Source organism: Manis pentadactyla, chromosome 11, assembly GCF_030020395.1.
Source record: "Manis pentadactyla isolate mManPen7 chromosome 11, mManPen7.hap1, whole genome shotgun sequence".
Taxonomy (NCBI): Eukaryota; Metazoa; Chordata; class Mammalia; order Pholidota; family Manidae; genus Manis; species Manis pentadactyla.
Window position 1 is genome coordinate 12,714,940 of NC_080029.1, and position 27,492 is coordinate 12,742,431.

General features: G+C 54.1%; 1 protein-coding gene across 5 annotated transcripts in view; it reads left to right on the plus strand.

The window, feature by feature from the left end:
- The window catches only part of CCDC88C (coiled-coil domain containing 88C), a 118,455-nt gene that overhangs the window by 57,899 nt on the left and 33,064 nt on the right, over positions 1-27,492 (plus strand). For all 5 annotated transcript variants that reach the window (XR_005024121.2, XM_036882031.2, XM_036882036.2 and 2 more), the window contains 11 exons: positions 777-835; positions 1,599-1,682; positions 3,322-3,462; positions 3,744-3,928; positions 4,632-4,713; positions 5,066-5,224; positions 15,056-15,202; positions 15,852-15,996; positions 18,999-19,183; positions 23,382-23,519; positions 24,727-25,797. Coding sequence is in view for 4 of the 5 variants with exons in the window: in XM_036882031.2 (XP_036737926.2) it covers positions 777-835; positions 1,599-1,682; positions 3,322-3,462; positions 3,744-3,928; positions 4,632-4,713; positions 5,066-5,224; positions 15,056-15,202; positions 15,852-15,996; positions 18,999-19,183; positions 23,382-23,519; positions 24,727-25,797 (2,396 nt within the window). In the remaining variant the exon portion in view is untranslated. The remainder of the gene's footprint in view (positions 1-776; positions 836-1,598; positions 1,683-3,321; positions 3,463-3,743; positions 3,929-4,631; positions 4,714-5,065; positions 5,225-15,055; positions 15,203-15,851; positions 15,997-18,998; positions 19,184-23,381; positions 23,520-24,726; positions 25,798-27,492) is intronic.

A 27,492-nucleotide genomic window follows, 5' to 3' on the forward strand; every position in this document is an offset into this window, starting at 1 on the left:
GGTAGGGTTTCATGTATTGGTTATGAGAAGGGAAAATGGTAAAGCCTTTCTGCAGGGCAGTTCGACAGTGGGAAAAGCTTAAGAGATGAGTTTATCCTAAAGAAGTAAATAAGGATGTGCATAAAGAAATAGCTATGAAGATGTTGCTTGTGACATCATTTAGATGAAAATACTGAAAAATTGAACCCCTGGAAGGGATTGGTTGGATAAGTCTGTGGCCTTTGTACAAAGTAGTATGAGACCGTGAAAAATGATGTGTATATGTTACCTGGGATTTGCTTTAGAATATTCCAGCTAAACCCCAAAACTGAGAAAGAGGGAGAGGAATGAGATACAATAGATGTGTCAACTGTTGACCCTATGATGCTGGGTGATGAGTATGGGGCTTTGCTGACATTGCTCTTTCTTATCTCTCTGCAACTTTGCATGACAAAGAGGCCTTGTTTTAGAGTGTTTCCTTCGTGGGTAATTCTCTCCCATTTGTCCTTTGCTTACCACCCCTAAAAAGATGCTGATACTAAAATTCATTAATTATCACAGGAAGATATTTATGATATATTTAAATGGAAAAGAGCCATAAGTAGTTATGTACAGAATTCTCAGTGGCTTAAAAAGTAAACCCATATGTAGAAAACATGGAGTTGCGCACACCTACGTGGATTTCACCAGGTAGATTTTTTTTTAGCTCATCTGATGTTTCGTTTCCCTACAGCAGATCACTGGTGACCTTTTACAAAGCCTTGAGCTTAATTAAATGTATTGCTCTTTTGATCTAGGGAAGAGTATGGAGGAAATCAAGAAGGTTCTGCTGCTGGTTCTGGGCTGTGCCGTCCAGGTAGGGAGGCCCAGGAGTGGTAAGGGCTCCTGGCCACCTTGTGTTTGGATTTGTGGGGAGGAGCCCCTCCCTTAGGCGAGGTAGAAATGAAGCTGCTTGTTCCTGAGAGGCACACGATGACCATCTTAGGTAGCAGCCATTTTTAGCACCAGGGCACCTTGGGCCAAGGGGCCGGGTGGGGGACCCCTCATGGGGCCATTAGCAAATTGTCCCCAGTGTGGGAACATTTAGAGCAAACTGTAGCCTCTGGGCCAGATTTGACCTGCCATCCATTTTTGTAAGTAAAACTTATGGGAACACGGTCACATGCGTTCCAGGACATGTTACGTCTGGCCGCTTTCACACTCTGCCAGAGCAGAAACCGGATGACCTCTGAGTCTAAGATTTTTTTTTTTTCTTAACTGTCTGGCCCTTTACACATGTAGTTTGCCACCCCCTGGCCTAGTCCAGGTGTTTTCGATCTTTGCTGTTTAGAACCACCTGAAGAGCCTGTTTAACGTGCAGGTTTCATTCCCCCCGCTTTCAGTCCGGGATAGGCTTTTAAAAACAAGCCACCCCAGGTGATTCTGATGCAGGTAATCGGAGCAACTTCTAGAGAATCCTCCCTGTGAGGGCTGGTAGGAGGACAAGAGTGTTCTTGCTCATAATGAGAGCCAGAGGTTGGGTGGGCGGTTCATTTTGAAACTGGCTTTCCGTGGCTGTGGTGGCCCTGGGTGGCCCTCCCTGGCAAAATGCTTCCATTAACGCTTGTAACCCTCCACAGTGTGAGAGGAAAGAGGAGTTCATTGAAAGAATCAAGCAGCTGGACATTGAGACCCAAGCTGGGATCGTGGCCCACATACAGGAGGTAGGTGTGCGGCTCACCACAGCCAGGGGGTGGGCGCTGCCCACCCGGGGGATGTTTAAAGAATACACCGCCCATTCATGATTTTGCTAATTTTAGGTTTCCAAACAGACAAATTGATTCTGTTTGGAAAGGTAGTCATCAGCAAGCTGAAATAAAATGAGGGGAGAAAAAAAGAAAACACCTCAATCAAATCTTCTTTTGTCTCCTCTTCTTGCCTAATATGGACTCAAACTATTTTTAAAAGCTGTCAAGTGGTTTAGGCTCAGAATTGATTTACAGGCCCTGATAATGTATTCTGGCAAATGTTAGCTTACTTCAAATGGCTGATCTTTATAGAGGGAGATTCTCCACTTCTGTCAGTGACTGGGCAGAGAAACAAGCTGCCACCCCTCGGGACGTTAGGGACCAGCCAGTCCCAAAGGGCTGTCTGCAGAGACTGGCCCCCTGCCCCGAGGGCGGCCCCTCAGCCAGTGTCCTTGGCAGAGGTAGAATCCCTGAGAGGGTGGTTTCCCTGGAAACCACGCCTGTGGGGCAAGCACCCACCCGCTGAAAATTTACTTCCCTGAGCTCTACTTAACCACCCTCCAAAGAAGTGTATGTGTTCATTTTCTTAGGTATGGCTCAGTCTTCAGTCTAATTGGACAGATGAGGTAAATGCACAAAAAAGACATGAGCAGGAGCACACTGCAGCAGGTGTGTACCTGGCAAAGGTTTCTGAACACAGAGCTCCCCGCCCTGGCGCTGGGGATAGGCCGTGGCGGAGCTGCCGGGTGTCCACAGCTCGCCAGGGCCCCGCGGGAGCGGTGAGTTCTGAGTCAGGGTCTGTCAGGAGACGATCCAGCCAAGCCAGCCGCAGGGAAAAGTCAGTACTGCAAATTTTCTCAGCCATTCTGTGCCTGGCCACCTGTTAGCCTATTCGGAATAATTCTGCCTTTTAATTTTCCTTGAGTCTCTGTGTATTTTGAAAATGTATCTATCTGGGGGACTGGGTCCTTGAGACTAGCCAGTTCTTTGCCACTTGCTGTCTTTCCTACTCAGCCAGCAGGTTATATTTTTAAAAGTCGGTGGAGAGGTTGCCCAGTGTAGACATAGCTATGGGCCTCCATGCACACCTGGTATAAAGGGAAAAACCAGGTGATCTTCTGTGGCCTGCAGAGTATGAGGTTCTAGGCTTATCTGGAAACTGTTTTAGATTATGAACTATCCCCCCCAAAATAACATAACGTTGTTACCTACCCAACACTGTAGCATAAGATTTTTAACATTTTTGCCCTGTTGTATTTTAAGAAATACATCCATTTTCTCATCCTCTCGCCCCGCAAGGCTCACCTCTTTTGTGTTGTAAATTGATGGTGCTCCAATAAAAATATCTGAGGACTATTCAGGGAAATACAGTGGTGTAAGGAGTGCTTTCTGGAATTAAATCAGCAACTTCTTTGCACAAGTGTTGAAGGCAGGAGTGGTTTGTACCAGTACAGGTCGGCTGAAGAGTTGGCACTTGCTTATGGAGCCCTCGCTCACCGCAGGAAATCTGCCAATAATCACGGTGGAAATGGGTGGACTGTGAGCCCTGCCGCCAGGCTGTGGGGAGTGGGGTGCTCCCTGCCTGCCGCTGCTGCCCTGCTGTGTGTGCCCACAGGTGACCCACAACCAGGAGAATGTGTTTGACCTGCAGTGGCTGGAGCTCCCGGACGTGGCCCCCGAGGAGCTGGAGGCTCTCTCCAGGAACATGGTGTTTCACCTCAGGAGGCTCTTGGATGAGCGGGATGAGTGCACGGAGGTGTGCCCCCCTCGGAGACGCCTGGGGGTGGGTCCACAGTCGTCTGCACACCCCTGGGCCCCTCCTCCAGGCGCACGCTCCTTTGTGTTGCACTAAGTATTTCATCTCTTCTTAAGACTTCCACGGCTTGTCCTGCCTCCCTCCCGGTTTCCCAGCCCCAGCTGATATCCCTTTTACTTTCTTCTTATCTTGCATTCATTTATCTCCGAGTTTGTGCTGGCACTGCCCTGCTAACCCCAGCACGCTGGTGGGAGCCTGCCCTTTCTCTCTCTGCACCGCAGCTGATCGTGGACCTCACTCAGGAGCGGGACTACCTGCAGGCACAGCACCCGCCCAGCCCCCTCAAGTCCTCCAGTGCCGAGTCCACGCCCAGCCCGACCAGCAGCCTCTCCAGCGAGGACAAGCAGCACTTGGCCGTGGAGCTGGCAGACACCAAGGCCAGGCTGCGCCGCATCAGGCAGGAGCTGTGAGTGCCCTGGTGCCCCACAGGCTTTTTCTGCTTTAGTGATGTGCATGTGTCTTGGGGTTCGCTCCTGGGTGGTGCAGTAAACTGGAGGGCTCTGACTTGGGTCCCAGAGTCGGCTGGGGTCTGCTCTGAGCATGGACTAGTCCCCTCCCTCCCTCCCTGGGCCTGCTCTGGCAGGGTTCTGCCAGGTCTTTAGGGCTCCCACCAGCCCGAGTTACAGGTGTTTACAGAAGTGGCCGACTGACCACACTCAGGCCGTTTGGGGCTGGAGTGAGCACACAGTGGTATGGTTTTTTGCCTGCAGGGAGGATGTGGCCCCACCCGTCAGTGAGCTTGTTGTCCTGTTTCCAGCAGCTGGTGAATGTTACTTTGTTCATCATCTCAGGAGCTATTTGCCTCCACCTCCCTGCAGTGGGCCTCGCTGCCTGCCTGGCTGTGCAGCTGCACTGGGGTCTCCTTACCCATCCCACACCCTCAGGAAAACCTGGTGTCTGGTGGATGTTGTTGGGGACAGGCTTTGAAATTTTAAAAATGGGAAAGAATTGGAGTGGGAGACATTTTTGCAAGCCCCACATGCAGATTGCCCTCCTCAGACCCAGAAGTTCCCTTTCCTCTCCCTGCTGTGGTCTGGCACGGTGGTGGGCTGCCTCTGGGCACTTGGTGGGCAAGCCCACTCACCGTGGTTCCTCCGGATCACCCCCAGGGAGGAGAAGACAGAACAGCTTGTGGACACCAGGCATGAGGTGGATCAGCTGGCGCTGGAGCTGCAGAAAGTCAAGCAGGAGGTGAGCAGGAAAGGCTGGGCGTGTGTTGAGGGGGCCACGGCAGCTGCCACTCTCTACCAACTGGCCCGGAGTCTCAGGCATGCAAGGGCGGGAGCTTCCAGCAAAGGCCTCGGTTCCCATACTGCTTAAAGCGATGCTGGCAGAAAGCCGGTTGTCCTGAAACCGCCGTGGGGATGACCATGTGTATTAGTGCGTGGGCACCCCCCACAGTGGCTGCACACGGAGCTGCTTGGACCCCAAGAGCCGGCTTCTCCTGGGATGTCCTGGAAACACCACGGGGCAAGAACTTGGCCCTTTCTTCCCTCCCTAGAGGGCTGCCCCAACCTAGATCCTGTTTTTGCCCACCTCCCAGAACGTCCAGCTGGCGGCTGATGCTCGGTCTGCCCGGGCCTATCGTGACGAGGTGGACTCCCTGAGGGAGAGGGCCAGCCGTGTAGAGCGGCTGGAGATGGAGCTGGTGCGCTGCAAGGAGAAGCTGCACGACGTGGACTTCTACAAGGCCCGCATGGAGGTGAGCCCCTCTGCCTGTCTGGGCCCCCCACCGGGCCTCCCTCTCTGCTGCCTGTCCGGCTCGGGGCAGGTGGTGAGGGGAGGGAGGACGGCTGGGTGATGAAGGGTCTGAGTGCCTTTTAGGAAGTTTTTCTTCTCCCTCCTCGTGCAATGTGGTGACCTCCTATTCACAGATCTTCTTCTTGGGACTTCTTGTAATTTCTGTGGCTAAATCTTGCCAGTTTCTTCATCTATAAAATAGAGATAATAATTCTACTTCATGAGGCTTTTGAGATTAAAGAGGTGAAACACCTGGTATTTGGACATGTCAGAGCAGGCCCTCTGAAGTGGAGTCTCCTCTGGTACTGAGATCATGGGTGGATTTGAGCTAAGGTGTCAGGTTTAGAGAGGAACGGAGACCAAGACCCAGGTGGGGTCACTGACACATGACCACTTACCCGACTGCCACATCAGCACTAGGTTCTGGGACCCTCTCTGCTTAGGATTTGGGAATTTTGCCCCTGTGGCCAATCCCATGGTGTTTAGAGGTGGTTGTAATGAGCTGGGGGAAATCAAGGTGTCAGCACATACCAAGTGGGCTTGTTTGGTGGCAAGAAAGAATCCCAGCTGCCAGCCAGGAGGCTCTTGAGGGGACTAAACCAGGGTCTGGGGGCACAGTGCTGTCACCCTTCCTGCCTCTTCCTGTGCTGCTGGCAGGGGCGCTCGGGGAGGCTGTTCAGCTGGCGACCTTGTGCAGGCAGGCCCTGGGCTCCCCGAGGCGGGTTGGAGAAGGTAGTGGTCTGGGCCCTGCCTGTTGCTCAGACCTACCCAGGGAGTGTCTGTTCCCTGAGGAATGTTAGTGACACCCTACCTCCTGCAGAGAAGGCGCCCTAGGTGCCATGTGAAAGCAGCCTTGGCCTGGGCTGGGGAGGGCGTGGGAGGCCAGCTCCTAGCTTTGTCTTGGAAATGGTCCACTGGCCCTGCTGAATTTCAGAGGCATAAATCCCCACACAGACAGGTTCTGGGACACAGGCACCCACCGGGGCTTTTCATCACTTACTGGAAATGCCACAGCTGGGAGAGTTGGGGGCAGTCATGCACAAGTCTCCCCAGGCTGCTGCCCGAGCAGCATGTCCTGCACACTGGGGACCTTCTGCAGCCCCCAGATGGGTCACAGGTGGAGTGTAGCTCCCACATCTCACCCCATGCTGTGTCCCATGGAGCCAGGTGGGCTTCAGGGTCCAGGCTCTGGTCTCCATGTTCGTCCTGGCCCTGTCTAGGCAACCTTGCTCAGTTGTGCAGACATGGTAACTTAGCCCCTGCGTGGAGCCAAGGCCTAAACCAAGGGCAGGGAATCTAGACACAAGATGTGCTCCATGCATTCAGGGAGCTTCTCGACTTTTGGTGGAGGTTCACGTGGGGACCTCCTTTTCCATATTCTGAATTGTCATGCCTCTGTACAGTAACAGCAGTGCTTTTCACATTGATTAATAATTTCCATGGTGGAATAGTTACTATGAGATTAGCAATGACTTTAATTTTGTATTAGTTTTACTAAGCATGAAACAAATAGCTTGTGTCTACATGCGACGTTTACTTGGGGCCAGACAGAGACACACATAGGTGTGCAGACACTGCAGCCTGGGCTGGCTGATGAATTGGGTGGGTGTGTGGAGTCCAGGCCACTCTAGAGGGGACGAGTCTTGGTCCTCTTGTATGCCCGTAACATTAGGGAGGACGGGAGCACTTGTGTGCGCACCTTAGGTTGGAGTAGTTAAATTAGCCTTACATGCTGTCTGCAGAGGGTCAGGGGCTCCAACCAGGGAGGATGTACACCACCCTCACGAAGCAGCTCAGTGAAGGAAGGAGGAGTGTGGCGTGGTTTGTACCTGAGAAAGCTCATTCGGGTCACCGTGTGGTAAACGGATCAGGCTGTGTCAGAATACCGGGGGCTGCGGCAGTCTACCGGCCAGACAGGGCCCAACTGGCACCCGTGCCCCCTCTCACCAGCCCAGCTGGGCCCCTGTGCCATCAGCCTAGTGAGCTGCTTCCCACTTCCTGTTGCAGAGCTGAGAGGGGCTGAGTAATGGCAAAGCACCCACTATGTGCCACCTCCTTGGTTTTTTGCAGCAGCCCTGCCAGGTGGGGGGTTCCCTGTTTTGCAGAGGACAAGCAGTGCGTGGGGCAGTTGAGTGGACTCTTGGTTACCTGGCCTCCCATGCAGACCCAAGTCTGTCTGGGTTCAGGTCTCACTTTCTACTCCTACTTCCCTGAAACCTGCGGGGAAAGGCCCCCCTGAGACAGGTTTTGTTTGCTTTGTTCATAGATATGTTCTCAGCATCTAGAACAGTGCCTGGCCCATAGGAGATGTGGATAAACACTTGTTGAAAGAATCCTGCCTGGGGTTTCCCTCGGGCAGCGTGTGCAGAGCTGGCTGTTGCTGCGGTGGGGCCCCCACCTCCTCAGATACCGGCACAGGCCACCCTGGCCGGGTGCCTACCTGAGCACTCAAGTTAACTCAGGTTAGCTTCAAACGCAGTGCAGAGACCTCAAAACAGGTCGCTTTGGGATGGGACCAGTAGTCCCTGGGGCCTACAGGGATTGAGGTGGGTGCCTGCTCCCAGACACAGGGGCCCGGGCCTGAGCCCCTCAGTCCCTGTGGAGCTGAGAGTGGATTGTGTCAAGGGGCGGCACTGCCCTGACGCACAGCTGAGTTTGATGGGCTGGTGTTTGTGTTTCAGTAAATAAGGTTGCCCGGCTTAATGTGAAAAACCAGATTTTCCAGAGTAAAGTGATGCGGTTGCAAGGGATTCACCACAAGATTCCTGAAGAAGAATTTCAAAGCAATTAAAAATACACAGTGCCCTGCAGAAATGTGTCTGTGAATTGAGACTGACCTGCATATGATAAAACCTTGGATTAGAAAGACCCAGTTATGATGTGTACACATCTAAAAAATAATAGAACAGATAGAGAGATGAATAGATGGATGGACATGTGATAAAGCAATTAGAGCAAAATGTTAATTGTAGACTCTAGGTATTCTATGTTTATGACACATTTCAAGGCTTTGGCATGTTTTAAATTTTTCATAAAATATTTGGGATGCGGTTGTGGAAAGTCCCAAGTGAAAAGAAAACAGGAGACATTAACTGTTTCGAATAAGCTGATACCCGGTTAACATCAGTTTAACAATGAAACAATAATACCAGTTTGAAGCTTTGAAACAGCTCCCTGTAAGTCGTAGATACTCATTTCACAAGATGTGGTCTGTATCTCTCGTAGCAGAATTAGCTGAGGATACCTCTTTGAAATGCAGACTCCTGGGCCCCACCCAGGACCCTGGAATGGGGCCTGGAAATCTGCATTTGGCAGCCCTCTCCCAGGTGGTTCTTAGGCACCGCCAAGCTGGAGAAGCACAGTCACAGGTGGACTGGGGGCTGTTCCCTTGAGGTTCCTTGGCAGGGCTGGGGCAGAGCTGAGCCAGAAGCTTCTCAGGTGCCCTTGAACCCCCGAGGGCAGGGACTGGCTCTTACTTGACTGCAGGCCCGGGGTAGGCACACACATCTGGTAAAAGCCATTGCTCAACAGTGGGAAGACTTGATCTGTGGGGAGGAGGGACAGGGAAGAATCATGCGTTTCTGTCTCTCCTGGAACAGAGAGAGTGTGATGGCAGGAGGGCAGGGGAGGAGCATGGCTGCCACCTCATGCCTGCCCACGCTGCAGACACCCACCATGTAGGGGACACTCTTTTAGGCATGGGGGAGTGGCAGGCGGCCCAGGCGACCTCCCTGAGAGTCTCACTGGAGAAGAACATCAACACATCATGAAAGAGAGTGTATTAGTGCCACGTGGGAGGAATAGATAAAGGATTGGGGTTCCGGGCGAGGGCAAGGGTAATTTTGGTTAGAAAAATATAGAACATAAATTTCCATGTTTTGTTTTTGAACTTCTGGAAGCGTCTATCTGGCTCCTAGTCTAGCTTACATAAGAGTTAAAACAGCTTGGAGGGGAGAGCTGTGTGGGCCTCCATAGGGAAGTGGGTGGCGTGGGGTGAGTGCCAAGTGGCCCCTGACTTCCCTTTGCAAACACTTGTCCCAGCTCACCTGCTGGGGGCTGTGTGGGAGGAGGCAGGCAGAAGGAGGTTGCCTGGAAGGCTCGTCTTGTCCCACATACTGTTTTGGGCTGAAATTCCCAATGGCAATGGGTAGGTGCCTGGGTGCTGTGTGTCCTGAGCAGGGTGAAGAGGGGATGGGCCTTGTGTCCACTCCTCTGAGATTTATAGCTTCCTGGGCAATGCTGGCTTCAAAATAAACAGTAGTCTGAGAGGCAGAGACCTAGCAGAGCACAGTCCTAGTAGCCACTGCCTGCTGGGTGTTGGGCAACCCTTGTCCCCACCTGTCAAAGGAGGGGTGATCTTGTTACCAGCTGAGATGCTGTTTTTTCTAGGATTGTGTCTTGCAGGCAATGAAGAATGAAGCCAACGAAAGAGTATGGAGCAACCAGCAAAGTTTTTATGAGAAGTGAAAAGAAAAGAAAAAAATTTCCCACTAATCGGGAGGGTCTCTATGGAAAGATGCCTTTTTGGCTGCACTGTTTAGGGTTTATAAGCACAAAAATGGAGAAATTTACATGATTGGCTGGGACTCGTTGCTATGACCAAGCTAGAAGCAAAGGAAAACTCCCTTTTTTCTCAGGCTGAATTTTCTCAGTTGTCTAGGATGAGGCTGCTTCTTTACTGTGAAGCCCTGACCCCGAGTAACTTACCAGGGCCTTGAGCTCTCTCTGCCTGTGTCCCACTAACGGTTGCCTCAATCTGGGCCTCTCTGAACCCCTCGTGCCCGGTATTGGGCAGGTAGGAGCCCCTGTCTACAGAGGCAAGAGGCCCTGGGACTGACCGTATGGTGAAGGGGGATGGGAGTAGTTGGCAGCAGTCAGGAGCTGGTGAATGAGAAGGTGTTCAAAAAATGCTTGTTGATTTCGGTCCAACCTTAGGGTCCTCAAGATGCTCCCGCCTTTAATTAGAACAAAACAAACGCTTCTAACTAAGCCCCATCCCCTCCACCTACCCCGTCCCCCTCCTTCCCTTCCCAGCCACGACTGTTTGCAAGAAGGGAAACCAGCTGTGTGTGATCTCCCAGCCTCGCTGTCCAGCCTGTCCCCTCCTGTCCGCCTAGTCTGCTACCACCTTCGCCTGAAACCGCATCGGAGAATCAGGCCACGATGCTGTTCATGTCCAGGGAGCACCTCTTGTTGTCCCCCTTGCCCACCCTGTCTGCGGCGCCGGACGCCTCCTCTCCTCCCTCGCCAGTCTTCCCCGGGTCTCTGACGACTGTATCTCGCAGGCACCTTGCTCTGCCCTCTCCCAGTACCTGCCCTCTGCTCTGCTCTCCCGCTGGGCTTTCTGCACAGGTGTCTTCTCTGCCTCCTGCCTCCTCCGTTAGCTAACACACAGAGCTCGCAAGTCCCAAATCTTACTCTTTAGGCTGGTCTCTCCTGCCCTCCAGGCCTTGATCCGTCTGGACAGCCCCTAGGAATGTCAAGGTCAGAGTGTCTGAATCCAGGATCTGAGCAGCCCCGTCCCCCCTGCCTGCTGTACTGTCTCTATACTGGGGTCGCCACCCGTCCACCCAGAGCTGGGTCAGCCTCACTTCTTCTTTCTTCCTCCCCACTCCTCCAGGCCCTAGGTGCTCCCCGTCCTGCAGAGCCCACCCCCATCTTCCCACCAGAGGCAGGTTGAAGAGTGCATGCGTGCTGCTGTGCTGGCCGCCCCTCTCGTTGCCCCCCTCATACTCCAGGGCCTGCACACACAGTGCCCTCCACAGACATCTGAGCTGGCCCTCCAGCTGCCCAGGTGGCCTAAGAGTTCCTCTGGTGTCTGTCCATTGCTCTTGGGGTGAAATCCACCTCCACCCGTGGTCTGACCCTCACCTGCTTCTGGACCCCCTAGAACTCTGCTCTGGCCCAACCAGGCCCTGTCAGTCCAGTGACCCTCCTAGGCCCGGCCCGTCTCCCCAGCACAAGGCCAGATGAGGGGTGGGTGGGCCAAGCTCTGCAGGCCATGTCCCCGAGCCTCCTGCTCCCCTCTTCCTCTGACCCTTTCTTACCCCAGCAGTGCTCAGGTGGCCTTGTGATGATGTGTTTTCCTGTTCCCCACCCACATGGGAGCTCCTTGAAGACAGGGTCTGTGCCTCACAGACCTTGGTGCCCAGCTCACTGTGTAGCTCAGGGATGGCCAAGCTGCAGTCCAAGGACAAAATCCAGCCGACCATCAGTTCTTACAGATCCAGGTTTATTGGAACACAGATCACCCATCCATTCACGTTTTGTCTGTGGCTGCTTTTCCTACACCTGCAGAGTTGAGTGGTTGTGACAGACATAACCGTCTGAGAAGCCAAAAATACTATCCCTTTATAGGCCCATGGTCTGACCCAGAGTAGGCACATAGCAAGGTTTTAAAACGAGCAGTAATAACTGTATTTGTGGAGCTTTCTCTGCGTGCCAGGAAGAGTGTCAAGCTCTACTTCATCACATTTAAGCCCATGAGGTGTAGCAACCACTGCCAGTTCCTCTCATTTTTTCATATGAAAGCACTGAGGATTAATTAGTAGCTTGGTTGGCATCCCAGGCTGGTGGTAAGGAAGTACACCTGGCACTGAAACACTTTTGTCTGCCTCCAGGAAATGAAAGGGGTGGGGTCATGGAGACAAGAGGGGTGCAGGGGAGGGGTGAAATGGGGTACCTGTGGAGGGGGTGATGGTGGCCACTGAGGAGCTGAAGGAGGCCCCAGCCTCTGGCAGTCACGTCGGGACTGGACGTTGTAAGCAGGGACTGTTAAAACTCAGAACTAAGGGCACTTTGAACATCTTGGTCTTCCATTCCCACTTGGGACTTGTGCGTCTGTTTCTTAACAACTTCTTAGGAGTCTGATAAAATTCGATACACTAAGAAGTTAGAGCAGGACAGACCTGATGTTTGGTGTCGGCTCTGTCTACCATGCTCGAACCAGGCAGGGCTTCTGTGTAGCCAGCAGACAGCATTGCAGTCAGGACTGTCGTGGAGCCACACAGGCACAATTTAGGGGTGCAGGGGGACCGTCACTCAGCAGGAGGTCCACCTGTCCTGAGTGGAAGGACCAGTCTCCCCCGCCCCAGGGCACCATGGGGCCAGTTTCCTGTTGCTCTGGACCCCTTAGCCGTCCTCTGGGTGCTGCAGTCCTGAGCACAGCAGGAAGGAGCCAGTGGTGTTCTTGGATTCCGACTTCCCTCCCCTCTGGGGTTTGGTGCATGCTGGGGATCAGGAGGTGCCCCTGGAAGCGAGTGTTTACCTATTAGTGGGGTGGATGCTTGGTGAGCACTGGACTGAAAGCAAGAAGAGATGGTGGTGATGGGGGCCCACCTCACTGGGCCTCAGGAACCTGTGTGGCATATTTCACGTTCATTAACATACCTCATCCCCACAGGAGCCCTATTTCTGTGCCCATTTTAGGCAGGAGGGAGTCGTGATTGAGGGACATGCATCTGCTTCAGTTGCCACAGCTAACAGTGCCCAGAGCAGGCCTGGGAATTGGAGTACCCGTCAGCCCACATCACTGCTCCTGGTCACTGTGGCAGATTAGCAGTGGCAGCTCCTGAGCCACTTGGGGACCAGCCATCAGGCCTGGCCTGTGCCTTCCTAAATGTGGCCCCACAGCTGTTGACTGGGCTGGTCAGGCCTTTAAATAGCCTCCCAGTTCAGTTGGGGTCAGGTCCACGGGGCAAGCTGGCTGCAGGCAGCTGTCCAGAGGTGAGGAATCGGGCTTCTCACTCATCCGGCTGCACCATAGGAGTGTGGGTGCAAGATCTTGCAGACCTGGTTTCTCACTTATGAGGTGGTGGGGTGTGTGAGGTACTTGATTATTTTCCTGTTGCCCAGTGTGTAGTGGAGGTTGATAGAGCCAGAAAACAGACACATTTGCAAAGAAGTTAGGAGTCAGTCCATGCTCTGTTATGCTCCTGGACACCCTTGTCCTCCCCTTCCTGTTGGAAGTCTAGTCCTTCAGGGCCCACCTCACATGCCACCTCTGACTCCCCCCTGTGGCTTGGTTCAGCCAACAAGTGTTACCGAACACTTCTGTGAGGCCCACAGAACAGAAGTGGAACAGCCCTTTCCTGAGGAGTTCACAATCTTGGGGAGGGGGGTAAGCCAGCTCCCCATTGCCATGCATTGTGCCCAGAGCACTCTGGGAACCCAAGTACCTGATTCAGCAGAAGGGACAGTGAATTTGCAAGCACTTCTCAGGTGGGGTTTTGAAGGCTGAGTAGGAGTTGCTTGTGAGGATGAAGGGGCAGCCTGTGCTGTGGGAGCTCAGGGGCCCAGAGGGTGGTGGTTCTGTGGGTAGGCCTGTTGAAATGCCTGCTGAGAGCGGTGGGGACAGCAGCTAGAGAGAGAAGGCCAGCCTCTTCCTGCTTGAAACCCCGTCTGTGTGCTGTGGCTCACATCATTGGTAGTCTGGGCCTCTTACCCACGTGAGCCCCTTGAGGATGGATTGTAGGCAGCTGAGGGCATTAGAGAGCACACCAATCTGGAGCTCTCCAGCCTGAGTTCAAACACCAGCTTCACCCCTCACCAGCCGTGGGTTTGGGGCGCATTCCTTAATTTACCTAAGTCAGCCTGTTCATCTGTAGGAAGGAGCTGTCCCTGCCTCCCTCTCTGGGCTGTTGTGAAGAGTGCGTGAGGCAGGGACTGGGGGCATCCACTGCAGGCCCAAGCTGCACAGTGGATGTGGGTGGTCTGCAGCAGAGAGAGGGTGCCCAGGTGAGTCCAGAGCCTTAAAACCTTCACGGCTTAGAGGCTTTGATCAGAACCGTGAACACTGATCAGAAGGCATGTGCTTTCTCCTCTACCAAGAGTCTTAGATTCTGGTCTGTGCAGGAAAAATGAACATGTGGATAAGCAGGAGCTACTGGTCCCCTCCCAGTTAGACTCTGTGAATGGGGCAAGCCTTGGAAAGCTGCCCATGGACACATTCCCCTGTGTGTATGTTTGTGGAATGTTCAGGGGAAACTCAGTCCCCCCCCAGATGCTGAGTGGTGCTGGAATGGCTCCAGGTGGGGCAAGAGAAACTGAGAAACCCTGAACAAGGGGAGCAGCAGGGGTGGGGTGAGTGAGCTGTCCTTCCCCTGAGTGTGCAGGGCTGCCTGGGGCGGGGGTCTGGTCGGCAGGGGAACCCAGCATGTGGCCAACATGCAGTAGGCCTGCAGAACGAACTTGTGGGGTTCATGTTTGTGATTTAACTGTGTTAAAGACTGTCTCATTTCCAGGAAACTGCCGAAAGCTGTTGTTTTAGCAAGAGTACGTGTATAAAATGTTCAAATAAGAACTGTGAATTGAACGAGAGCTTGTCTGAATAGCTATCTTTTTCCGGGACTCTAATCAATGGAATGAATATTGTATTGAGAGGTCTGGACTCAGCTCTTGAACCCGCGACAGACTCTCAGCCCAGCCCCTTCCTTGTTCAGGAGACGGGGGCTCAGTAAAGCCCCCTGTCAGCGGAGCCCACCTCTCCAGCCAGGTGAGGCTATAAATGTCAGTGCCTCTGCTCCATGGCCAGCATAAAGTAGACGCTGAGGAAGTTGCCTTCCCGAATTTAACTATTTTGATCCATGGATTTTTTTCTTTCAAATACAGAAATTTGGTCTGGCCTGACTATTAAGGTGAAAGTGCTAAAAAGTGGGGACAGCTTCCTGCAGTAGCAGCCGCACCAGTAGATTGTTTTGGTCCAGATGCCCGGGGGCGCTCTGGTCTGAGAACTCTGTCGTCGTGAACCAGGTGCCTTTGTCTGATGGTTCTCCTGTATGTTTCTGCTGACCAGGAGCTGAGAGAGGATAATATAATTTTAATTGAAACCAAGGCCATGCTGGAGGAGCAGCTGACTGCAGCCCGGGCACGGGGCGATAAAGTTCACGAGCTGGAGAAGGAGAACCTGCAGCTGAAATCTAAGCTTCACGACCTGGAATTGGTATTGCCGGCTGTTGTCACCCCATTTAATACACGTTGGGGTAGTTTCAGGTTTACACTGTGCCCTTCTCTGACTTGTCAGCCCCTGGCTTTGGTGCTCTGGCCACCAGGGTGACTTAGCAAGAGCAGCTTGCTAAGCTCAGTGGGCTTGAGTGGCCCCACTTACCACCCACAGAGCAGATGGGACGGGATGGCTGCATTGCTTTTCTGTAAGGGTGGATGTACCTGTGTGTCTGCTGCTGGAAGGGTCTTTGCTGGCATGTATGGTGCAGGTTGAGCTGTGACTCATGAGTCTCTCTACAACCCTTTTGAGGTGCATCACGCCTGCTCTAGGGCCATGAGGCTGCCGCTCATCACAGTGCGTGCTTTAAAGCCCTGTGCGCCAGGTCACTTTGTTCAGACAGCATGCAGCTGGAGACCTTGGCTGTCTTCATCACTTAGGGCCTGGGTCGAGGTGTCATTCAGTGGCTGTGCCTCTCACAGCTGGGCCCTGTGTTGGGCCACGTCTGTGCAGCTGTGGTATTTTGGGAGTGAGCAGGTGCATGGAGCTCCTCCCTCCTGGGGCGGTGGGGGTAAATGCATGCAGTCGGGGCCTGTCCAGAGGGTGCCCCCAACATGTACCGCCACACTCCTTCCCTCTTCTCCACTAGGACCGGGACACAGACAAGAAGCGCATTGAGGAGCTGCTGGAGGAAAACATGGTTCTTGAAATTGCACAGAAGCAGAGCATGAATGAATCTGCCCACCTCGGCTGGGAGCTGGAGCAGCTGTCTAAGAATGCAGACCTGTCAGACGGTAGGTGGTGTCTGGGAGCCAGCCTGGCTGTGGCTTCTTCCGCATCCAGGGTACTGAACCCTTGGCTCTAGACCTTCCATGTCAGCCCATCCATTCACCTCAAGTGAACAGGACTTCCGCCAAGTGCCATTTGGAACCTTTTCTTTGCACTTCTCCCCCAGGAGAACATGAGGGGTCTGGCAGCCCTGGCATCAGGACATGAAATAAAAATTAAGTGTTGCCAGGTTTCTCAGTTCCCATATGGACAGTCCCGGGAGCGTCCAGATCACAGCATGTGGACCCCCAGAACACATCTGAGGCCTATCTGTGAATGGCTGAAAGCTCTGGGTCATAGAAGGAGTCACCAGTGGTCACTAATCCCCACCATAAATGTACCCGGGGCATTGTTTCCTCCATTCATTTGCCTAATTGGGCAAGATGGATGCAGTCTGTTCTCTGTCTCCCCAGGTGGGGGTTGCTAAGTGGCTGCTTCTCACAGGCCCCGGGCCTCTTCCTCTCCCTCCTGGGCTTGCACCACTGTCATGCCCAGCACCCGAGATGAGGGTGTCAGCCAGGGGAAGGTGGGTGGGGCAGCAGGAAGCTCCCGCCCCAGCAAACAATAAGCCCGTTCCTGTGTTCAAAAATAGCACACGTGTGCCTGATAGTGCAAGTTCATGTTTACTTGGAACTTCACAGAGCACAGTTGGGCTTTGGGCTGGTTAGGGGGTAGCTTTTTCAGTGCTGATAAACATCCCTTAGCATAATGGAAAGGTTGGTGGAAGCCACTGGATCTCCTCTTGAGAAGCCGAGGGTGGGTCTCATCAGCTCCAAACCTGAAATCAGTTCGTTCAACTGTGCATCTGTGTGAGCAGTTAGTTGTGTCTGTGGTGGGGGCACTCCCACTTTGGGTGGATTTTCTTGCTGTGGGAGGTGGGGACCCCAGGGAGGACTGCTGCTCCCTGGTGGAGCAGAGGAGTGCTCAGGCCGCCTAGGATAGTCGCAGACCAAACGGGCTTCTGCGGAGACCAGGGCGGCCCATGGCCTTGGAAACCCTCGCTGATTCAGACTACTCAGTATGGTTTGTGAGCCCTCGCTGGTCAGTCACCACAGTTTATTCTTAGTGTTCCCAGCTCCTAGTGCTTAGCCGGGAGCTTATGGTTTGGATGATGGCACAATGTGGACAAAGCCTGAATGCACTTTTATGTGTGCGGTGTGGTGTCCTCCTGAGTAGGAAGGACGTGGCTTGAAGTCCCGGCTCCTCTGCTAGTTAGCTGAGTCACCCCCTTGGGACCGCCGTTTCTGTATCTGCGAGGGGCAGGGATGAAGCTGCCTCCCAGACTGCCGTGAGTGGGGACAGGGAAGCATTGCCCGGGCGCTCCGTAAGGCGCAGCTGTCCTTACTGCCCTCGTCTTACTAAAACACACCCCATTGCCCCGACTACTTGGGGTGCTAATGAGCGCAGCGCTCCGTGATGGACCACTGGTGGGATGTTTTTGTAATAAACTATTGTGCCATAATAATAGCCTCTGAGGCACCGGCTTTTACGGAAGAGGAAACGAGGCTTGTAATCAATTCCATTGTTTAACTTGTAGAACCTTTGGATTTATGTTCCATAAGCACAGAGTTTCAGCTTGGGATGATGAAGGTGTGGAGGTGGATGGTGGTGATGGTTGCAGAACTGTGTGAACATACCTAATGCCACAGAACTGTACACTTAAAGATGGTTCAAATGGTATATTTCACCACAATTAAAAAAACACCTTTTCATGCATGCTGCAGACGTACTGTCTGAATGATCATGGACTCAGAGTTAGTGAAGTTTTATCTCTAGCATAGCTGGAATGAAGCCTCCACATGTTTTCATGTGCTGAGAGCGTGTGCACTACTGTGCGCATCATCAACAGTGGAGGGTGCCGAATGCGCCTCCTTTGCCGCACTGCTCTCATTGCCTGGGGTCTTCAGGATGCTCTGGCTTGTTGGGTCTGTACTGTTATCCTTGGTGGATGTTGAGAACTCAGGGTGGGGGTGAGGGCAGGGCAGCAGTGATGCCTTTTAGTCCTTAACGATTACCCAGAGGATCTGAACACACACCTTTTGTTTCTGGCACAATGTGCTTGCCATGAAAGCCACTCCCCTCTAGGGACCTCCAGCCTCTGGGGTGACAAGTAAGAAGGACGAGGGTTAGCCATATTAGCAGTACAGTGGGGAGAGGCGCCCAGAGCTGAGTATGTGCCCTCATGGGGCAGGTGGGGACCGAACAGCCCTTCTTTTGAGGGCTTTCACACATTCTCTTTTCCTTCCAGGAAAGCCTCATGACAACTAAAGTCATGCACCTGCTCGTGGTAGGATAAAGTCAAGAACTCCCACTCCTAACTTTCCGGTGTATGCCCCCTCCTCCATTTGCATCTTGCTTAGAAGTTTTAAAGCAATTTACATATATGGTTTCATATTTTTTCTGAAATTAGAAAATGAAACCTCTGTCCAAAGAAGCTTATCCAAGGATGGTAAATATAGGGCACATGTACCCACATAGTCTTCTACCACCTAACTAGCCGATTACTGTGCCCCTTCTGCTAAGCCACCCGGACTCCTGCCACCCCCAGCTGGCACAGAAGATGCCACCTACTTGCCACCTCTGTTAGATTCTCAAATCCTTGAGTCGTACGGTCAGGTCAGGTTAGCTGCTTGCTAACAACGGTGCCTAGCAGTTAACAGTCCATGGCCTGTGCTTTGCGGCCTCTTCACCGCAACCTGCTTCCTCTCAAGGTCTGGGTTGCTCCCCTGAAAGACCCCAGATGGGCCAGCAGAGGACCGTGACTGCCTAGGGGTCTCTCGGGCACTGGCAGCAAAGCGCTACATGCACTGTGGGGGCAGGGGACACCCAGCCCCCCCTTGGGAGCCCCTCCCAGGGCCCTCAGACCTAAACCCGGGGTTGGGGGCCACTGCCCCCATCTTGGGACTGGGGGAAGAGAGTGGAAGCAGAGGCTCCAGAACCTGGGCTCTGACCTGACTCTGTGCTTCAGCCTCCAGGAAGTCGTTTGTGTTTGAGCTGAATGAATGTGCCTCCAGCCGCATCCTGAAGCTGGAGAAGGAGAACCAGAGCCTGCAGAGCACCATCCAGGGGCTGCGGGACGCGTCCCTGGCCCTGGAGGAGAGCAGCCTGAAGCGAGGGGAGCTGGAGAAGGAGAACCAGCAGCTCAGCAAGAAGGTCAGCCCAGCATCCCTTGCCTGAAACACGCAGGCAAGCAGGGGCTGCACACAGCTGGGAGAGATGCAGACTCCAGAGCAGCCAGTTACTTACTGTAGAGGAATAAGAGTCGTCACTCGGAAGAGTCAGCAGGCAGAGTGGCTCATTCCTGCACCGCTGCCGAGAGGGTGTCACCTGACATGACTTGACCTCTGTGTGCCTTTTTTTCTCCACCTGTAATGGCGTTAATGGGATACCCCTCCGTGCCCTTAGGTGGTGTGAGGATTACAGGAGTTAGTGTGCAAGGGGTCTGGTATGCAGTAAGTGCTCAGTGAAGAAAGCAGGGCTCTGGCTTTAGGTACAGGCTGGCCCACGGGGAGAGGAAGCAGTAACATAAGGCATACACACATATACGTGTGTGTGCATGTGTGTGAGAGAGAGAGAAAGGGGGAGAGGGTATTGATGGACCATTTTAAGGCATTGCTGTTGGCAAAGCAAGATCAGCGCTCACTCCTTCCTTTTGGTTTATGGAAGGAGAGATGGACTATATGTCTGTCAGGACCTGCTGGGTGTTCCCCAGCAGTGGAACCCAGACATCTGCGAAGACAGTTGGAGGCTTATAAAGCAGTCTTCGTTCTACAGTTACCAGAACCCCAGTTCACGCAGGGCATGCAATCTCAGTCACAAGAAGGAGCCGTGGTGAGGCCAGGGATTGCCTGCATGTCCCGGGCATCCCGGGGCATCAGTACCCCTGGCCCCCACTGCAGCTGGTGCAGCAGCTGCCGGATCCCAGCTCCGGGAGAGCAAGAGCACTCCTGCCTGCTGCCCACCATGCAGGACTGGTGCTTCCAGGCGTCTGTCCCCGCATGCCTGTGATTCCTGCCAGTGTCATGTACTGAGGCCACACTGGCAGTGGGAGGGACATGGGCTGCAGGCAGGAGACCTGGGTTCCACAGGGCCCGGCTCTGCTGGTGCTTTAGCTCTGGGTGAGCCCCCTCCTCCAGTGAGACGGCCTTTGCAGTCCCCTCCTTGAGGCCTCTCAGGCTCAGGCAGTCCCTCTTGTCCCTTTGAAGCATGTGTTCCTGGCAGTGTATTAGCTGCTAGTTTGTCCTCTCTTTGCTGGACAATAGATAACACCCCCGTCCATGCCATGTCTCTTGATGCAGAGCAATATGGGGAAGGCAACTAGACAGGGTTTATCTTCACTTGGGCCTAACACAGGAAATGTTTTATAAATGGCATCTGACCTCAGCCACAATAAAAAAGATTTGACGTCTAGGAAGATGAGAACCCCCATGTCCGCGGGTCCTCGCAGGTCTGCACAGAGAGCCTGCAGTGTTACCTCGCTGGCCCAGCTCCCAGCAGCCTCAGAGATGACCACTCCTGCTCCCCCTGCCCTCGCAGCCTGCTGTGTTCATCCCGTGTGCAGCAGGATTGGCAGTGGGTGCTGCCCATCCAGCGTTACTCCTGAGTGCCTGTCTCTCAAGTCCCGCCCTCCTGCTTCCTCTCTGGATCGGCTCCTTCATGGGACACCAGTGCTCTCCTGCCACAGCCCTTGGCAGGCATGTGTTGGCAGCATCCCTGGTAGAAGGGCGGTGCCACGGTTCCCAGACCAGAGCTGTCTTGTGTCCGGGGTCGGAGCCCTGGGAAGGCGGCCCTTCTGGCGGCCAGAGCGCCTCTCACCTCTTGCCTCTCCTCCCTGTCCTGTGCAGCCCACCCAGAGCCTGGCTGGTTCAGTCCCCACCCGGTAGGGGTGACTTTGCTTTCTCCCCCAGGGCATGGTGCAGACCAGGTCCTCCCTGGTGTCTGACGGGCGAACACCTCGGCTCCCAGCTGAGCCCCTGAGCGTCCTGTCTCCAGCCTCGGCCCTCCCATATTCCCCTTCTCCTCCCCTTCTGGTGCGTCTCAGCCACCAGCTGAGTGGTGGTCAGGCAGTAGGGGAACCCCCAGGCCCAGCTGAGCCTCACAGGGACATGGTCCCAGTACTGACTTTCCTGGAGCAAGGGCAGGCACAGCCACTCTGGAAGGTGTCCAAGGAGGAGGGACAGGGGTCAGCCAGGACAGGAAGGCCTGGAGGCCCAGACCCCTTGGTGCCAGCCTGGCTCTACCATCACCCAGAGTGTGGCCTGGGCTGCAAGCTTGCATAGGTCTGAAATGTTCATAGAAACCATAGCTCCTCAAAGTTAATATCCTTTCCTCTCACTCATGGAACTTGCACAAGCCTTAGGAAGCTGCCTCCCTCCCTTGATTGTAACTTTGCATTGATATCATAAAAATTCATTCCTTGAGCCAAGAAGTAAGGAACCCTTATTTTCAGAGGAAGAAGGGTAACCCTTTGGGCCTATCCTGAGAAGGCCAGAGCAGCCATTTGAGGAGTGTGCAGCCCAGGGGCTGAGAGGCAGGTCACTACCATCAGAGGGGCCCACTGGGAGTCCCAGGCCTACTGCAGGGGGCAGAGGTAAGGAAGGAAGATACTCTTACTTTTGAGAAGGACTTGGGCGCATGGCAGGTCATGGTGCCTTTCCCTGTCAGCCCTAGGTGGGTGAGGCTCACCTGTCTTGGGGTCCCCAAGTCGGGGCAGGGGACTTGATGGGCTGACAGTGTGATGTGGGATTGGGGCCCTGCTGGGCCTGCCCCTCCCCACTGCTTGGCTCTTTCCTCCCGTAGTTTGAGACAGTGCAGTGCACAGACCTGATGGGGAGAGAGGAAGGGGGCCCCCTCCCCAGAGGCACAGGCCACAGGGCCTGCTTTAGGGCAGCGATCCTCCCGGGAGCTTTGTAAACCTACTGGCAAGGCCCACCTGGACAGGCTGTGAGAGCAGGTCATTGGGCATTGCTGGGTCTCACCCCACAGGTTCTGATTAGTGGCCTGCGCCTTTCAAAGCTTTGAGAACTATCAGATCTTTGATCTTTGGGAGCCATTGTTTTAGAGCAGCCATACAGAACCAACAGCAGCAGCATCCGGGTCACTTAGGACCAAGTCAAAATGCAGCTTCTCAGTCCCCAGCCCAGCCTGACTAGATCAGAAACGGGTAGGTAGGGCCCTGTGCTACACAGGGAGGGTCAGCTAACACTGGCTCACCTACTGCCTGCCAGGTGTGTGCCGAGCACTGTAAGGTGACCGAAGCCCGTGCTGATGGCTCCGTGTCGGTTACAGAAATTTGCTCAAGGTCACGTTGTGTGTATAGCAAGGGGCCAGACTCTGAACTCTTGTCGCTCTGATACCAGCCATTTTCCCAGCTCCTGGGCCCAGTGATAAGGAGTTTGGTGTCAGTGGGAAGGCATAGCCAGCAGCTCTGACGTCCTTGCAGTGCCTACAGCAACATGAGCATCGCCTGGGACTCTAACCTCAGGCCCTGCCCTAGACCTGCCCCGTTAGAATCAGCATTTGCCATGTTGTCTGGGTGGTAGCACAGCAAAGTGTAAGAAGGCCCCGATCTGGGTGGTTCATCTTGTAGGAAGGTTGGACACTGGTGGATCCCAGCAGAAGAGCCCGGTGTCAGGGAGGTGATGGGGCTGTGGTCCAGGCACGACAGAATGCCATCTGGCCTGGGGCCGGCAGTGGGAGTGTGAAGCAGTTGTGCAGAACCAACAGCATCCGGGTCACTTAGGACCAAGTCGAATGCAGAGTCTCAGTCCCCAGCCCAGAGCGGTCAACAGCGTGGGTAGCGAGGGCAGGACTTGGTGACACATTTACTTGGAGAATAAAAGAGGAAGGAGAGACATCAGAAAACGGCTCTGAGCAGCTGAGTGAGTGAGTGAGCATGTCACCAACCAAGGCAGGCGTCCTGGAAGAGAGAGGAGGGAGATGGTAGGTGTGAGGTCCCCGTGTCCTCGTAATGCATCCAGCAGTGGTGCCAGGTGTCCCCTGGAGCATGCACTGTGACCCTCGGGACAGGGGCTGATGCCTGAGACAGAAACGAGGGACCTGGGGAGCAGTGAGCACGTGGCAGTGAGGGTGGGGTAGATGTGGGCTGGGAGGGAGGCTGACCAGTTGGTGCCCTTGACCTTTGGCTCCTCCCTGAGCTGGAAGTGCAGGGCAAGGGCTGAGAGTTGGTGGTTGAGGTGCGGGAGGTTGCTCAGAGGAACACCTTGACCTTTTTCCTTGACAAAAGGCCTGTTAAGGTATTCTGGGAGGCTGACAGGTTTCTGGTTTGTTTTCAAACAAAGTTCACTTAGTGAAACTGACTTGTATGGGGCCGGGTCTTTTGTCTCTGCAGATTGAAAAGTTACAGACCCAGCTGGAGAGAGAAAAGCAGAGCAACCAAGATTTGGAGACCCTCAGTGAGGAGCTGATCAAAGAGAAAGAGCAGCTGCAGGGTGACATGGAGACCCTGAAGGCTGACAGAGCCAGGCAGGTAGGGGCCCTTCCGGGGGTTCATGTCTCTCCTGAACCCCTGCTAGAGGGAGGGTCCAGGATTGCGGCCATTTCCTGGTAATTTATCCGTGATACTTGGGTTACCAGTCACTTAGCGAAGCTGCAGCTCAAATCAGCAATTCTCAACTGGCAGTTGGGGAGGGAGCAGATTGGGCCTGTCAGGAGATACTGGCAGTCCAGTTTTTGATTGTCATCACTTGGGTGAGGAGAGAGGAACTGCTGTGGCATGGGTCCTGCTAAATGCCATGCAAATCTCAGGACGACTCCCAGGACAACGGATACCCATGGCGCCATGTATACCTCACAGGACAAGTCCCGGGGTGGGCGGTGCGGTGCTGTGCAGGGGCCCCGGGGTGGCACCAAGGAGCCAGCTCCTCTCTTCCTGCTCTGCCGGTGTCGGCAGTGGTTGCTGCACATCCCTGAGGTGTGGGCCGAAGAAGGTGGAGGGCGAAGGGGCAAAGGAAAGGCCTCCCTAGAACCCTTTGTCCACATCTTGTTAGCCAGATCCGACCTGTGACTACCCCTAACTGCAAGGGAGGCTGGGATATCACATATTTGAGTTTTTCAGCCTCTGAAGTAGAGCCGTAAAAGGAGAGCTGGACGCTGCTGGGTATGGTGAAAAGTCAAGCAGAGCCCCTGCCTGGTGTGGTGTAAGCAAGCTCTAGAAGGCAGACTGATGGGCAAAGAGCAGCCTGCTGTTGGACTGTCAGATGTGCACTGGGGAGGAGAATCCTGCTGGGTGCAGGCTGCGTTAGAGCTGCGGTGTGAGGCTTCCCTGAGGCGCAGACGCTCACACAGAGCCCTGGAGGGTGAAGAGGAGCCAGCGGTGCTGGAGGCGGAGGCAGGGGGAGGGGGGGTTGTCGTGAGGGGAGGCCGCCAAGGTGGGCGGCCCGGATCACGGGGGTCCTGCTGGCCAGGATAAGGAAGTACCAAGGGAAAATTGCTGCTGTTGTTTTGAGAAAAAGAGATGTTACGTTTCTAAATCATCCTGCCTATAGGAGTATATTTTGACTTAACTGGGTAATGACTGCCCTTCACCCTATGCCCATATCAGGCCCCTGGGAAACATTAGGACTCAATTTGAAGTAATCTTTCAAGGACTACACTTTAGTCCCCCGCTATGGACCCAAATCACTGAAATACATTCGTGCCGCAGCCTGTGTTGTTGCTATTGTGTTTTCCCGCAGATCAAGGACCTTGAGCAAGAAAAGGATCATCTCAACCAAGCGGTGTGGTCACTGCGGGAGAGGTCACAGGTCAGCAGTGAGGCCCGCGTGAAAGATGTCGAGAAGGAGAACAAAGTCCTCCACCAGACAGTGACAGAGACCAGCAGCAAGCTCAGCAAGCTGGAGTTCGAGAAACAGCAGCTGCACAGGGACCTGGAGCAGGTGAAGGAGAAGGTGGAGCGGGCAGAGGAGCTGGAGAAAGAGCTGCACCGGCTGCAGAAGGAGAATGAGAAGCTGGCCACGAAGGTGACCTCCCTGAAGGTGGCCAGCGAGCAGGTCGACAGCCTGGAGTGCGAGAGGCAGAGCCTGGCTCTGGAGAACCGGAAGCTGCAGAAGTCTCTGGACACCCTGCAGAACGTGTCTGTGCAGCTCGAGGGGCTGGAGCGGGACAACAAGCAGCTGGATGAGGAGAACCTGGAGCTGCGCAGGATGGTGGAGGCCATGCGCTTCACCAGTGCCAAGTTGGCTCAGATCGAGCAGGAGAACCGGGAGCTTGAGCAGGAGAAGGAGCAGCTGCGGAAAAACGTGGAGCTGCTGAAGGCCCTGGGCAAGAAGTCAGAGCGCCTGGAGCTCAGCTACCAGACCATGAGTGCGGACAACCTCCGGCTGCAGCAGACGCTGGAGAGCAGCGGCCAGAGGTCGCAGGCCCTTGAGCGAGAGCTCGGGGAGCTGGAGGCGGAGAACCAGGCCCTGCAGCGGGACCTGGAGGCCCTCCGGCTCTCCAACAAGCAGCTGGAGCGGTCGGAGAAGGACCGAAAGGCCCTGGAGCAGGAGGTGGCCCAGCTAGAGAAAGACAAGAAGCTGCTGGAGAAGGAGGCAAAGCGGCTGTGGCAGCAGGTGGAGCTCAAGGACGCGGTGCTGGACGACAGCACGGCCAAGCTGTCCGCTGCCGAGAAGGAGAGCCGCGCTCTGGACAGAGAGCTGGCCCGCTGCAGGGACGCAGCCAGCAAGCTGAAGGAGCTGGAGAAGGACAACCGGGACCTCACCAAGCAGGTCACCGTGCACACGAGGACACTGACGACTCTGCGAGAGGTGAGCGGGGTGGGGCGGCAGTGGGTTGGTGCGTTTGCCCCGAGCAGCAGGTGCATGCTGGGTGGCATGGCCTTCCAGACCAGCAGTGGGGCTTAGTGTGCCCCCCTTAAATGTTTTCCACAGTTCCAAACAGAAGAATGCCTAAAGGCAGGAGGAGCAGAGCGCAAATCGCCTATTGCACTTTGACTTCCCAGGGATAACCCACTGCTCCTAGTTTGGCTGCTTTTAGCCCATCATTTCCCGTGTGCGTTTGTAAACTCACGCACTTGCGTGTACTTTCTACGTCCAAACTCCATTCTGTTTTTGACTTACTATGCCTTTTCTCATTACATTAAAGAGGTTTCAAGCCATGATTTCTAATGGCTGCAAGATCTTAATTGTGTAGATTAAGATCTCTGTAGAAGGAGAACAAAGTCTTCCACCAGACAGTGCTTTTTGGACATTTGGTTGTTTACAATTTTTTCCACTGTTTCAAGTAATACCAGACATCCTTGTACACATATACCTTCGTGGACAAATCTGTTTTCTTTGGATATATTCCTACGAGTGGAATTGTAGGATTAAAAGGTAGGAACATTTTTCAGGCTTCTTGGTAAATGTGTCCTGTTTTTCCCTGGGGTTTTTGCACAGGTCACGTGGGCATTCCTTCCGTATATTAGGGTGAGTGACTGCTCAAGGGAGTGACTTCAGAGTCAGAGTGGCCCCACACACAAGTCGAGTCTCATACGTGGAGGAGTTCAGTGTGGCTGTTCACACGTGGCCTTACTCAGTGCCGCAGGCACCGGCTTCCTCCATCCCGTGGCCCGGCCGTCCCACAGTGGAGTCCCCTTTTGGCTCCTCTGCCTGTGGCTGGTGGACAGGGAAGAGAGTGGGAAGGAACGTGCTTCACAGTGCAGAACTCAGTCACACAGCTGCACCTGGATGCAGAGGAGCCTGGGATGCCCTCCAGCTGTGTGCCAAGGAGGAAAAGGAAATAGATTTGGTGAGCACAGAGAGGTGTCCATGTTCAAAAAGGCTTACAGACTGTCAGTGCAGACAGATCAGTCGCATTTGCGGGAGAGGTACAAAATGCAAGTAAAACCCACAGTCCCTGCCTCTGTAAGCATAGAGTAGGCTCTGCTGCAGTAACAGAGAGCCCCAGGATTCCAGTGGCCCTACTGCACCAGTGGTCGCTTCTCACCCGGGAGAGTCCAGGTAACTCTCCGGGAGCCTGTCCTCTGTGCTGTGACCCAGCAGTCCCGGCTGCTTTGGCCCCACCATCTGAACACAAGGTTTGGGCGGTTCTGTGGCAGGAGAAAAGGCAGCTGGAAGGTCACATGCCAGCGATGCCACAGCCAGGAAGTGATCCACATCACTTCCACCCACAGCTCAGTGGGCACCTGGCATCACCTAATTGCAGTGTGGCTGGAAGTACACAAGGAGCAGATGCAATGTTTGGCGAGCACCACTCTGTCATGCTGCTGTTCCAGGCCTTAGGATTTAGTGGGGATAAGCATGTATGCCAGTAGCCATGACACCCGGCAGAAAATGGTATCTACCTCGTGAAGTACAAAGAGGTGGGGAAGGGATACTCAAGTAAGTGAACTGCCTAAATGAGATCACCCACTTGTGTAAGGTACACCAATACCAGGCTTTAAAATATTTTTCCTCTTCATACTTTTCCCTGTGTATTGCAAATTCTGTGCAGTAAGCATT